The sequence below is a fragment of the Botryllus schlosseri genome, chromosome 1 (assembly GCF_051294905.1).
Source record: "Botryllus schlosseri isolate E-star chromosome 1, Bs_hap1, whole genome shotgun sequence".
NCBI classification, from domain to species: Eukaryota; Metazoa; Chordata; class Ascidiacea; order Stolidobranchia; family Styelidae; genus Botryllus; species Botryllus schlosseri.
This window is the reverse complement of record NC_137236.1, coordinates 40,930,934-40,945,669: the sequence shown is the minus strand read 5'-3', so window position 1 is coordinate 40,945,669 and position 14,736 is coordinate 40,930,934. Positions and strand designations below refer to the sequence as shown.

At 36.2% G+C, this 14,736-nt stretch overlaps 2 protein-coding genes and 2 long non-coding RNA genes across 6 annotated transcripts in view; 1 reads left to right on the top strand and 3 right to left on the bottom strand.

Annotated features, from left to right (window-relative positions):
• Positions 1-14,736, bottom strand: part of LOC145436382 (protein bicaudal C homolog 1-like) — a 788,516-nt gene that overhangs the window by 251,249 nt on the left and 522,531 nt on the right. The window lies entirely within an intron of this gene.
• LOC145436956 (uncharacterized) overlaps positions 1-14,736 on the top strand; it is a 416,296-nt gene that overhangs the window by 255,011 nt on the left and 146,549 nt on the right. The window lies entirely within an intron of this gene.
• The window catches only part of LOC145437004 (uncharacterized), a 214,972-nt gene that overhangs the window by 160,434 nt on the left and 39,802 nt on the right, over positions 1-14,736 (bottom strand). The window lies entirely within an intron of this gene.
• LOC145449788 (acyl-CoA dehydrogenase family member 11-like) overlaps positions 1-14,736 on the bottom strand; it is a 40,560-nt gene that overhangs the window by 21,087 nt on the left and 4,737 nt on the right. For all 3 annotated transcript variants that reach the window (XM_080328234.1, XM_080328229.1, XM_080328221.1), the window contains exons 5-6: positions 3,050-3,214; positions 1,749-1,873 (exon numbers count right to left, since the gene is read on the bottom strand). In XM_080328234.1, coding sequence (XP_080184360.1) covers positions 1,749-1,873; positions 3,050-3,214 — 290 coding nt within the window. The remainder of the gene's footprint in view (positions 1-1,748; positions 1,874-3,049; positions 3,215-14,736) is intronic.

The following is a 14,736-nucleotide window of genomic DNA, read 5'->3' as shown; positions in this document are numbered from 1 at the left end:
ACGATTATGGCATAAGTAGGTCTCTAAAAATGTCACGAAACGTAAGAATTTGAAATATTGCATACAATATTTCGTAAAAATGCCAGGCACTGTACACTATGGCTGATGAAAATACTGTTATTTCAAATTTCACTGGCTACCTTGTAAAATTGTTAGGTTGCCTGAACTTTCCGAAGTATTGCTATTAGAGAAGAAAGTTTTGCACTGCATTTAGAAATTAAAAATTTTCGAACTGCCAGGTCATGTTTGGTGATACAATTGTTGCCATACAATGTTCTTTTAAATTCTCTACTAGTTGCTGACGATTACCCCTGACAAGTGTCAGCCGAAAATATTCGGGTTCATTTCAATATTAATATATATTCAGTTGTATATTGAAGTTCTGTGCCTCCAAGAAATTCTTCAAAACCCATAATTATAAACCACAACTGGAAAGGGTATAGTAAGCCACTCTAGAGGGCAGCCAAGAGCTTTTTACAGAATCAAATTCCAATTGGTATTCACTTGAAGAGTTTTGTTAGAAGAATTGAATTCGTACCTTGCGGTGTCATATTACAGCTATGCTGTTTTGATATGGGAGTATGTATTGCGGGTTACACCAAGGTCCTTGCTGGAAACAAGGCGAAGGGCTTGTATATATCAAGTGGTTTCCTGCTAGCTAAGTGGCGCAGCACGTAGAAATGACATAGCAGACTTAGACAACTAGATATTTCAAGTTGTCTAATTGGACTGAATTGGCAGTAATTTATTCTAATCTATTCCTAAATGCTAATTCTTATCTAAGAACAAGAAGAAAAGTAATTTTTATACCAACAAGGTGCGAGTAAAAGATCATCGCTCTATCAAATATGCCAGACCTGCAGTGTGGAACAGTAGGCTATCATACAGTCGTCGATCATGTCCTCATTCAAGTCGAAATACAAACAATTTCTACTGAATCAATACAAGTCAGCCCCCAAGTTCACTGGACCTGACATATCGATCTCGCCTTCCGACCAATACCACCTTTTTTTATAATATTTTTATAATATCTTCTTCTACTTTTTATTCAGAGTGCATCGGGGTTGTAACCGAGTCACAAGTCAATTCAACTTTTACAGTTTTGACTCGAGTCATTTTCAATTCACCACCGAGTCAAGTCCGAGTCCAAGTCAGCGAGCAGAGGGACGAGTCCGAGTCATGGTATTATGACTCGAGTCCAAGTCATTGTGTTGACTGCTCAGATTCCAGTTAAAGTCTTGTCAAAACCAATTTTTATAACTCTGTTTGGCGATTTCGCATGGTTCGTATTTAAAATATACCAATTTTCCTCACTTTTAGCAGTTTCTGGTCGCATTTTCAAGTACAAGTGCCAATAGACGAAAACCCAATAGTGCGGTTACTTTACTATTCTTCGAAATTACAATGAAATGTCGGTCTTGGCCGTCTGAGTCTCAAGTCATATGACTTGGTTTGAGCCATGCGCAATGACTCGAGTCCAAGTCGAATCAATACACAGATTGACTCGAGTCGAGTCCTTTCCGTATTTTAAGAAAATGACTCGAGTCTAGTCGAGTCATCAGGAAATCTCGAGTCATTACAACCATGCCTCCTTTTTACATGGCCTAGGCCAAGGGGGGTGTCTGATTTCAAAGACTACTCCAAGTCGTTTTGACACCTTCCTATCTTTTCATTGTATCGCTATCTGTCGGTGTATTGAAATGATGAAAATTTTAGCAATAAATTGAATTGATTTGTATCTAACTTACTCTATTCTATAGCTGGCTTGCAAAAGTTCTTGCGGTAGATAGTAGGGCATACAGAAGTATGCGATATCGGCCAGCGGGTCGCCAAGCGTAGACAGTTCCCAGTCGAGCACGCACAAGACTTTGTTCTGAAATGAAATAAAAGTCAAAAGAAGTCAAAATTTTGTCAAAATTGTAGCGTTAGGTCAAAAAATTGTCAAAATTGTTTAAAAAGTCAAATTTTTTTTGCAACCTGCATTCTGTTTGTATCGTAGATGTTTGCACTGTCGGTAAACTTATCATTTGACATTTTACAGCTTGCAGCCTACATTATAGGCCTACCGGCAAGACGGCATGTTGTCTGCTCATTGTGAATCATAAACATTCAAATGAACAAACAGGTTGACATGGTGACATGCTCAATATGCTACAGCAATATCGTAACTAAGGCTAGAGTGCGTGGGCTTTGGTTCTTATATTATGAAGAGCATGATGAAAAATTGCGATGTAAACAACATTGTCAGAATGAAGTAACACGGTGTGTCGCAAGCAGTGTACGTTCAACTTCTCTAGCTTCTTGGTAAGCTACTTAGTAAGGACAGACATTTTCTACCCGAGATTGTAGGAAAGTATATTTCGTTGTTGTACTACAACAAATTTCGATTATTTCTACCATAATGAGTGATGTAGCTACTGGAATTCTTCAGATTTTGTCAAAAAAAAAATTTTTTTTCATAGTAAAAATTGGTCAGTTTTCAAGTCAAAAAAGTTTTTTCAGGCCAAACTGCTTCGTAAGGACAGACAGTTCCAACCAGAAATGAAGATAAGTAGTGCAATTTTAAAATTATGTGATAAAACACCTAATTTACATACACAAGGTCAAAATTTGGTCAAAATGAAGTTTTTGCGGTCGAAAAATGTAAAAACTCTGATTTTTTAAGTCAAAATCAAAATCGCCCTACTTATTAGAGTTAATTTATCAAAGAAAATTTGAGCCACGATACTATTTTCCACCTTAAAAGCCTTGAAACCTTGATTAGTTGTATCGCAGCATACAAAATACGTAGTAAAAAGCTAAGCACGTTACTGAAATGATGTATCTGTGGAGACGTAATCGGCCGCAACATTGTCATAAAGTGCAATGAGAAATGCATGGTTAAAAAGATAGCAAATAATCTTTAACAACGACGCCTAATCGAACCATTCTGATAGGTACTCGATTTTGCCCAGGTATTTCCATAAAGGCATAGCCACAAATTTTGACATGTGATGCCCATGTTGTTGTGGCAGACACCAGCTACTGTCTCTGACAGCTTCCATACTACCTCTGTCGGATGAAACATGATATTGCCGATTGAAAAATCTCCGTGAACTATTGAAGGTTTGGCCACGTCGGCGGGTATGTTGCTCTTTAGCCAATGCGCAAGATCGTTCATTTCCGGGATGACTTTATGCTTTGCAGCGTCATACTGGCGCCACCACGTGTTGACCTGTTAAAAATGTGACTCTTACATGTGATTCCGCTTTTGCTGTGTAGGGTTTTGAAATTTTCGGGGCGTTATCTATCGAATTTGGATTTCAAAGTTGAATTCGAAGGGGCACATTTCGAAAATTTTTTATTTCTAGTTTCTGATTTTGAAAAGTGAATATTCTAGTTCTAGTTACAGATTTTGTAGAGTGAGTGGTTCTCATTCTAGCTCTAGTTGCACATTTTGCTTTCTGAATAAAATGGACGTTTCCAAAATGTATTTCACACGGTCGGTTAAAATTTGAGACCACATCATATTTAGGGCGTGGTGCCCGTTCAGATTTAAACCTTACATTCTTGATAGCAATAGAAAATAGCACATCCCCGAATACCCGCTAAAGAGCACGGTATTCAGACGCCAGTAAACAAAAATTTCAAATTCTCAGCCCATTTTCCAGGAAACGATTGTACCTTGACGGAAACTTATTGTTTCAAAGTTCAAGTTCTAAAGCATACCTTAAGAAAGGAATTCACCGGTTAAATATCTAAAGCCGGCTTGCTAGCATCCATATCCCTTGCGTAAACACGATGCCATGAAATGTGGTTTATAACGAGATATTTCTCTTTCCCAGAATACATAAGCAAGGGTCTTTCTTGCAAATTTCTTTTAAGAGGAAATAGTTTACGGATATATTCAAAGGACCTATAGCGTTAAAAAGAGTAGCAAGCCCATGTCAAGTACAATGACTGTCAAAATTCGTTGTGCTGTTCCACAATCACAGCACAGATTGGACAACTATAAAATTTACAGTGTTTCCAAATTAGATTAGAATTACAGCTACACAGTTTTTGCTGAATTAGTCTAGCATTACAATTATAGCTACACAGATTTATTCCAAAATTAGATTAGAATTAGAATTATAGCTACACAGATTTTTCCAAATTAGATTAGAATTAGAATTATAGCTGCACAGTTTTTTTTTTACTGAATTACACTAGAATTAGAACTATATCCATGCAGTCTTTTCCGAATTTGATTAGAGTTAGAATTATAGCTACACAGTTTTTTTTCTGAATAAGACTAGAATTAGAATTATATCTATGCAGTCTTTTCCGAATTAGATTAGAATTATTGCGACACTATTTTTTTCTGAATTAGACTAGAATTAGAATTATCGCTACACGATTTTTCCGGATTCGATTAAAATTATAATTATAATTACAATATTTTGCTGAATTAGAATTACAGCTACACAGTTTTTTTTTTCAAATTAGAATACAATTAGAATTATAGCTAGGCCTACACATTTTTTTTCCGAATTAAACTAGAATTAGAATTATAGCTACACGTTTTTTTTCCAAATTAGATTACAATTAGAATTATAGCTACACAGTTTTTTCCTAATTAGACTAGAATTATAGATTTCGCGAGAACTTTGATATTGAACGCCTATTATCGTGAGCATGAGAATAGCAAATGTATGTACAGCATGCTTGGCTCCTTTCGGGCTATACAGTTTTCCTGTGGCATTTTCAGGAAAACCAGAAATTAAATTAGAATTAAAATTACAGCAATGAAACATTTTGCAAATTAGATCAGAGCTAGATTACTGGGAATTCGCTGTGATTAGTTTAATTAGATAACTAGAATTATCTAGTGGTCCAAGTCTGTTGCAGCACAATAAATATTTTTGTAGTAGCTTTGATTGATGACAAAAAGTTATTCATAGCTGTGACACATCGGAAGGTTCCACAAATCCAGCTTATAAACAGCAGATTATAGGCTAGGTAAAGCTTATACAATTGAGGTACGTCACAGCGATCGATCTAAGAACGTTAATCCCGGATTTCCAACGTGTAAAACACAGCGCATAAAATATCTCAACAATGACGCGACGCGAATCTCTACAAACATTGACATCACGATATTTACGTCGGCTGAAGGAGACGTTTTGACTGACAAGCAGGGACGTCCTTTTTTTGAACTACCGGCAAACTCGAGTATATTCATGGGATTATCTTTTGATCGAGTTCAACGCTTCAAAAATATACGCGAAAACCAGATTTTGCGAGGCAATGATTGACAATTTATCTCGAACTTAAGATGATGCGAAATGATAATACCATTCTGAAGATAGCACACAGACTTTGACCAATTGCGTTGAATTTGAGACTGCAATAACAGCATTCGTGTGCAACAGTAATATCTTAATGCATGCTAATCTGGGATCTCTTCCAAATCTGACGCTCGGTGATATTTATTCATTACATGCCACTTCCAATATATTATGACGACTACTTTTTAATTTCTGCACCATGAATCATTGTTTCACGAAGTTTTCATAAATGGTGAAAGTATTTAAATGCTTTTTTTTCTGATAGTCTTTTAAAGTCGACACATGTCATGTATGTTGGTCAGGATTGCAATGATTTGATCCATAATTCTTTGTTGACTCAACTTAACTCGAGGAATTTTCCCAAAAATGGCAAATTACCTGAGTCAATTTTTGTATTGAGTCGACTTTAGTCTCATGTATCACGAGTGATACTTGAAAAAAATACCCATAAAATGTCTTAGATCAATTTGAATAAACATGTTCAGAGTGAGAAAATGTGTATATTATGAATTGGAGGCCTTCGATATCACCCGATAGTTTCACTTTTAAGTAAGTTGAGCTTTACTTGAACTAGGAACTGAACAGTAGACACAATGACTTGGACTCGGGACTCGAGTTATAACACTATGACTCGGACCCTGACTTGGAATAGGACTTGTCTCGGTGGCGAATTGAGAATGACTCGACTTGATTCTAGACCTAGTCAAAACTATACAAGTCCAATTGACTTGTGACTCAGAACATTGCGACTTGGTTACATCCCTGATGTTGAGACAGAACAATCTTTTAAATGATTGGTCACCGAAAATGAGAAAAAATGTGTCTTTCAAATCAAAACTTTTGTGTTCCGAATTTCGGCCAAAAATCTACCTACATCTTTAACGAAGGTGTACCTTGTTAACAAGTAATTATAAGGGATGTAACCAAGTCACAAGGTTCCTAGTCACAAGTCAATCTCACATTTATAGTTTTGACTCGAGTCAAGTCCAGTCATTTTCAATTCACCACCGAGTCAAGTCCGAGTCAAAGTCAATGAGTAGAGAGTCGAGTCCGAGTGTTTTGACTCGAGTCCGAGTCATTATGTTGACTGTTCAGTTATCAGTTCAATCCGGACTGATAGACGAAATAATGTGGTAACTTTACTATTCTTCCCAGTTACAATGGAATGTCTGTTTTGGCCGTCCTAGTCTCGAGTCATATGACTTGGTTCGTGTCATGCACAATGACTTCAGAACAAGTCAAGTCAATACAAGAATTGACTTGTGTCAATTCATTTTACGCATTCGAAAAAATGACTCGAGTCAAATCGAGTTACAAAAAATCACGACTCGAGTCATTGCAAATCTGATAATTATGTCCCTTTCATTTAAATGCTTAAATCAGACTTCAATTGCCGAGACATTAATTCACTTTTACCATTCCAAAGAGCTTCTTGGAGGTACAGAACTTCAATATACAGCTGGATAGTATATTCATATTGAAATAAACCTGAATATTTTCGGCTAACACTCATCAGGGGTAATCGTCAGCAACTAGTAATGTACTACCATTCTAAAAGCGGATGACAACACCTTTACTTCACAAGTCATTAGCAACGCTTTTATCCAGCAGATAATCTGTAAACACTTAACTGCGTATACATAAACACCATCTTGAAATTATACCTGCTAAATCGCAAGAACAAAGGATTTCATTTTACGGCGCGTGGATTACTCGTGGTATAAACCACGCCAAACGGAAGTGTTATCCTAAAACGCGTTCCTGAAGAAACTTTACAGTCTGGAGATAGGCCAAATTCAAAAATATCAAGTTCACGAGAGGTTGGGAAAATACTCTCTTCATAAAAATATGTAGTCAAGTGCACGGTTCCCAACTTCGAGCATGATAATGACCTAGAAATATGCCTGAAACTTAGGTAATCTAATACTGCAATTTCAATAGCAGAGATTTGAACCCGGGTTGTGGTTTATAATTATACGTAATTATACACAGAAAAGGTCAAGATTTCAAGCATTTTATCGAGATCAGACGAAAAAAACTTGAGTGGATGTACAATGAATTATCAGTTTGAAAAGTAGATGCATATTCACATACATTCAGTTAGCATGATAGAGGGGCTATTAACCCCAGTTGTTGAGACAATTTCACTCGTAAACGTGTTGCAAACATACTTTAAAACTACTTTCCTCTTTTCAAATTCACAAGTGAAAGAAATAAATAGTATCACATTGAAATCTATTCAATAAGAAAGGAGGCAAAATTTATTGAGCACTCCAAAAACGTAGATCTGATTCGTTACTGGCCAATTTTTGGTGTACGCGCAATAATTTCAGTGTTAGAATCAGCGTTATTCTATCCCTTACCAAGATTTCAAGTGCAATTAATTTTGACGATCACCAACATAGCATAGCACGTTGTCTAGTTTTGACCTTGGCGTTTTTATGGTATATATATACATCGACTCATGATATACATACACTCGATCTGTGCATATGCGCACAATGAGTGCATGATGTGCATATGCCGCTGGACAAGAAAGGTGCAGATATAGCCTTGTAAGGCTTCCTAAGTCTTGCACTACCCTTGCTGAGCGCCAAGTTTGGAAGTCATGGATACCACTGTTACTAATCAGGTCTTAAGTCTGACCCGGCCGGGGATCGAACCCACGACCTACCGATCAAGAAGCCGGAAGCTCCACCATTACGCTATCTCACCGGCTCGAGATTCTAGCATGGATACATGTCACTAGAATAAAGCAGTTTCATTGTGTGCTTTTTTACAAGGTTGTGTCTCTTCTCTAATGGAATACGAACATTACATACACCATCAGCCTATCATTTTTAAATCTAGTTAATCTATATTGCATTGCATCAAAACACACAAGCGTAAGAGGCAGAAAAGGTCACTCCAGGTGATTATAATCATAACACAGGGGTACTTGTTTGGACATCTATTGAATTCGTGAACAACAAACCCGATATTATATCAAGGCACACTTAATTATAGCCTTCAGGGTGCGACATCCGTCCAAAATTCATGTTTAGACACGATTAGACTGAACAAAATGAATTATAATTCATGCCGTCTGTTTACGAAATATCAAAGATAGGATGATTTAGACACAACTTTGTAGGCTGACTTTCTCTGGCGATTGCAATCTTAAGTACAGACTCGTTAAATATTCTGGATGCTAATAATATACACAGATCATCTTGTAATGATGCTAATCCAATGAAATCTCGTGATTTCGAAACACAGATTCACAAATTGGATCAGAAAGACTGTGTTTCATCGAAAACAGTTTTTGAGACTTTGATACACACGAGTCCAGAGATGATCTCTCATGAATACTTGTATTTGAAATAGGTTGTGTTTATGCACGATAATTCAAGGGGTGGTAATATTAACTCAGAGCGGCGTTCGGGATTACAACGCTTTTAACATTTCAAACTTTATCAAGGAACTTACAGATGGATTGACATTTTTTCAATGGCGGTGAATTAGGCAATCAGTGAATTTGACATTTGAAACACAATACCTATTACTATTATGAAGCGATACATCGATATTGCATTAATAAATTCAAATATGAATATGAGATTGAATTGTGATATAGGCCTACGGAACTTGGCATGTATGTATTAATGTATTTGGGTTGGGTTTATGGTTAAGACAGGGTTGTAGCCAAGTCACAAGGTTCTGAGTCACAAGTCAATTTGAGTTTTAAAGGTTTGACTCGAGTCAAGTCGAGTCATTTTCAATTCACCGCCGAGCCAAGTCAGAGTCCAAGTCAGCAAGTAATGGGGCGACTCCGAGTAATGAAGTTGAGACTCGAGCCCGAGTCAAAGTCATAGAGTTCACTGCTTATTATTGAGTTCAAGTCAATTCCCCTCTGTGAAACTATTGGATGATTTCGAATTCATAATATACTGATTTTCTCGTGCAAGCGGGTTTTTGGGTCTTTTTTCATAGATGTGAATTGAACCAAATAACATAGAATATCTTGAGTCATATGACTCGGTCAATGCAGAAATTGACTAGAGTCAAGTCAATTTTAAATTTCGAGAAAATGACTCGAGTAGACGAGAAATTGAGACTCAAGTCGAGACCTGACTCGATTCATTAAAACCCTGCTACACAGCAGGCCTAGCGATTATTTCTTGTCGTTTGAGTTGATATTTTGCCAATAGTGATGTCACGAGCACGATCTCATTGAAAAAAAGCTCATCACAACACGCTTGAATGAGCAACGGTTTACGCTATGCTGCGAGGGAATTTTAATCGCGATAATCGCCCCTTTTGTGTTGGTGTTTACATTTTTCTTATGGGCCAATAACGCTAATCTGTTTTCTCACAAATTCCGTCAACAACTCGGAAAATTCGTAAATAGACAGGAATTTAATAATGCTCCATGCTACCTGGAACCCATTTTCATTTCAATTCTGCCGTGCTACAATTAGTGCTGGCCAAAATTGAGTGATTCGATTCTGAATCGGATATTAGGCTTCAAGTCTAAGCAAGCATCACAAATTATGAAAGTATGAATGAAGTGGAAGACTCAGACACGTACCTTTTATGACGCCACAAAGAATATGATGCCAGTGCCGTTTCTACAATACATAAATTATTACATTGGCCTTTGTGATAACAGCGTGGGTCGATTCTGACTGATGAATGTGTAGCTGTTACTACATGATGACCATATGTAGCAGAGTTGATCAACTAAAAAATTTTGGCTTTTCCCAATTAGATTAGTATCAGAATTATAGCTGCACAGTTCTTTTTCAATTTAGAGTAGAGTTCACGAAAGAAATAAAACAAAAATCGTTCACTTCGTATCAAATTCAAAGTTAATCCTAATATGTTCGAGAACGACAAACGTCTGTACAGACTCATTCCATTATAAATTAGCAAATTTTTTGACATTTGTAATGCATACCCTCAGAACTGTCCAATATTTCCAAATGCTGTTCATTTTTTAATTGTAGGTACAATAAAATAAATTGCAATGCTGCTCACCGTAACTACTATTATAACCAATTACGAAATTGAAAGACATTTTTTTTGTGATTTCGTTGTGGAATAGAGATTAATTTGAAAATTCGATTTTTTAACAATCATGTTGCTTCAAAGTACAATTCGCAATAATTTTTTTGTGTGTGAAACGGAATCCTACATGGATTTTCAAGTCCTCACCCCCCCAATAATTTTTTTGATCAGTAACTTTTTTCCTTCGAGTTTAGGGCGAAAAAGCTGATTTTTGCATGTCCTTGGCCACAGAATCGGATAATTAGACATTTTAATTGATTCTCCACCATTATTAAAGCAAAAAATATTTGCATGCAGCGCCACCTAGTGACAAGAGAATTTTGAATCGCGTTATCTTTTGAACCGCTGGAAATTTTTCGATATAATTTTTTTTAATGTACCTAGAATGAAAAAAAAGAACAACGTTTGTAAATATTGGACAATTCTGAGGCATGCATTACAGCCATTGCTAAGTTATAATGGAATTAGCCTACAACCAAGCTTGGCTCATATCGCACTACACCATTCTCCTGTTCCATTTGCAGGAAAACCAGAAATTAGATTAAAATTAAAATTAGACCATAAAAACATTTCATATATGAGATTAGAATTGGATTCCCGGCATTTTGGTATAATTAAAAAGCTATAATCATCTTGTTATTCAAGTCTGCTACATAGAATCACAGTACACTAGAATAGGTGCATTCCTGCATACCGTAATAATCGAGCTCAAAACCACGGCGCGGTACTTCAAACAAAGTGTTTTGAACAAATTTACAAATCATCAACAATCTTCTATTCATAAAGAGTGTTTTACTACGGGATTTACCAAAACAACATTACATCATAAGCCTGTATCACATTTTTGGGGAGAAATTTCAAGCTCGGTATAAGTACATATTTGGGTTCATGGGTTGTATTGTGGATAAGCAAATAGCGCCAACACAGGTGAAGTAAAGTTCTGGAATTAAAGAAAGATACTATGGAGTAACGCATGAATGCAATAAGTATTTCCGCCACGTATTCTAAAGTGCGCGCGTAGATCAATTGACATACTGGCCTACCTCATGTTGTTTTAAGCAACTTCCTCAAAATAATCAAGACCACTTTCGCTTTTATACCGATTGCTATTGGATATGCATGGTAAAAACCCGTTAAATCTGTAAGAAACACTTTTACGAGTAGGCATTCTCAAGTAAACTGCCTTTACTTACAATAGTTCCTTGAGATTTTGATCTTTCAAAGTCAAAACGATCATCGTCAACTTTTCAAATAGCAGAATAGTTTATAGATGAAGTCACACCGTTCGTCAAATGATATTATTGCAGTAATAAAATGAAATCAAAATTTTGAAATTACAGCCTTAATGTGTCAAAAAGTCTTGAAAATAATCTTGGAGGTACAGAACATCAGTATATAACTGGATAATATATTCATATCGAAATTAACCAGAATATTTGCTGACGATTACCCCTGACGGGTGCCAGCCAAAAATATTTGTGGTTATTTCAATACCATTATGTTATTCAATTATGCAAATTAGTGTTTTCAGGAATGCTTAAGCAGGCATTGCGCACAAAGAAGAAAAACTAAATAGCATTACCCCATCTCGTTAAGTTTTACATATATTACATCCCGTAATGTTGCTATAATAGTACATAACGATATAATTGCTCCAATAGTAGCCTATATGGTGTTGCCAGGATTTTCAAACACATGGCAAACCGCACTCAAATTATCCTTCGGAACCTAATGGAGAAAGTACACATTCCAAAATTGGCCATAACGTATCACAACCCAGAACGCAAACAACGTTACCCTCTACAAATAAACAACGATTAGTGGCAAACCAAAATATGGCTACGTTTGTAAACACATACTTTCAGGTCAGTTGCAAAAAAAGAATGTGTAAAATCAGGCATTTAGTGATACATGTGTCAGATGTGTGTTCACCATGACCATCGATTACAGTATTTAACAGTGCTTCCCATGACGCTCGGTTGATGCGCATCGCTGCCTCCAGCTAGGGTTAGGTTTGGCCGTAGCTAACACACGGTTCCACAAAACTACTCTCGGCAGTAGTGGTTCTCAACCTTTTTGTCTTCGCGGACCCCTTTCGCACAGTGACAGACCACGCAGACCCCCAAAGTTTCTGTTCAAATTTAGCTCAATAATCGTACATCCGTAATCTGTCTGGTGTAAATAATAATTTGCCTACTGTGGGCTAGTTATAAACAGCAACAAAATTGTGCATGACTCGAACTAAGTCATATGACTCGAGACTAGGACGGCCAAGACAGACATTTCCTTGTAACTCCGAAGAATAGTTAGTCACCACATGATTGGTACTTCGTCTTTCAGTCCTGATACTTGGAAAATATGGCCAGAAACTGTCCGGAGTGAGGAAAATTACGATATTATGAATGTGAGCCATTCTATATCACTAGAGCAGAGTTGAAAAAGTGGGTTGAACCGTATCGAACTGAAAACTGAACAGGGAACATAATGACTTGGACTCAGACTCGACCCTCTACCCACTGACTTTGACTAGGACTTGACTAAATGTTGAATTGAAAATGACTCGACTTGACTCGAGTCAAAACCCTGGATTAGACACATTCATGACCAATCGTCGTTTTAGAATCATACATACTAACGCTACATTTTTCAATCGGACACGGATGTTATTAATCATATCCCGTATCATAGCAAAACTGTGTCAAAGCTAGTAGTTACATGTCATTACTTGCGAGATTTCATCAATACATCAGCCTCAAGACATACAAAACCAGTTAAAGATACAGATAAACGTGATTAGGAGCCTCTACCTTGTCAACGTCAAGTAAATTTACTTAACTCAGGTTACACAAACAACCCCTTACAACGCCGACAAGGTTCGGGCATCGATCTTACATTTAGAATCGAATTTCATACATGTACTGTTTTGATTACAAAATTCAATAAACACCCTTTAGCTTTCAATATTTACCGACTCATAATTCACGTATACTCCGATATTATTTCGGCATACAGTCGGGCATAGCTAGGATTCAATTTTCGACCGTACACAAATAAAAACCGAGGAGTTAACAGTGTTTGATTTGTAACAAGATCGCGTGGAGTAATTTCTCATTGTCAAGCGTGATGTGTACATTAAGATTATCTGTTTCGATAAATATAGGCCATGACCTCGGTTTGACATATGAGTTTTTATGCTGATATTAGATATAAAATGAGATAACTCGGCATCGTTGAAATTTCAGCAGCCTGGGGGAATTTTTAGCAACATATCACATTACGGAAGGGCAGACCTGAACAAAGCAAAGACAAAACTAATTTGTAAATGGTTTTCATGAAAATGCTACAGGTGAACTGTAGGACTATAGTGTGAAACAAGTCAAACTTGGTGTACAGACATTTGCCATTCTCATGCCTATTAAGAATGACATCTTGATTTCCCAGTTTTCGCGGATTCAGTATTTCTAATTGTAATCTAATTTGGAAGAAAAGTGTGTAGCTATAATTCAGTTGATAAAAAAACTGTGTAGTTATAATTTTAATTCTAAGCTAATTTGGAAAAAAGTGTGCAGCTATAATTAGGTAATTCTAGTCTAATTTATTAGAAAAAACTGTGTAAGAATAATTTTAATACTTATCTAATTGGAAAAAAAGTGTGTGGCTGTAACTCTGTCATTCTAGTCTAGTTTATCAGAAAAAAAGTGTGTAGCTATAATTCTACTTCTAATCTAATTTGGAAAAAAGTCTGTAGCTATAATTCGGTAATTCTAGTCTAATATTTCACAAAAAAAGTGTGTAGCCATAATTCTAATTCTAATCTAATTTGGAAAAAAGTAGGTAGCTATAATTGTACGGTAATTTTAATTGAATTTGGAAAAGTGCGTACCTAATCTTCGGTAGTACTAGTCTAATTTATTTAAAAAAAACAATGTAACTATAATTCTAATCATAATCTAACTTGGAAAAAAGTGTACAGCTATAAGCTCTTTCAGCTCTTCCAAATTAAATTAGAATTCGAATTATAGCTACACAGTTTTTTCAAGATTAAATTAGCACTGGTATTACAAGCTATTTTTCCTAATTTCTAATGTTTTCCAAATTACATTAGAACTAGAACTATGGCAACACAGTTTTTCCAAGTTCGATTAGAACTTTAAATATAGCAGCACATTTGCTACCAAATTCAATTACCGTAATTTTCCGAATATAGTGCGCCCCTATGTATAATACGCACTAGGGTGGTTCAAAAATAACCTTTTTTCCTGAATCTTGCAGGTTACTTGATTAAATCGTTAGGTTGCCTTAAAAAACGACGCACACCAAATTTGAATTCATTCCAACCAATATTCGCGGATTTCGTAGAGTTTGAAAATTTTGAATT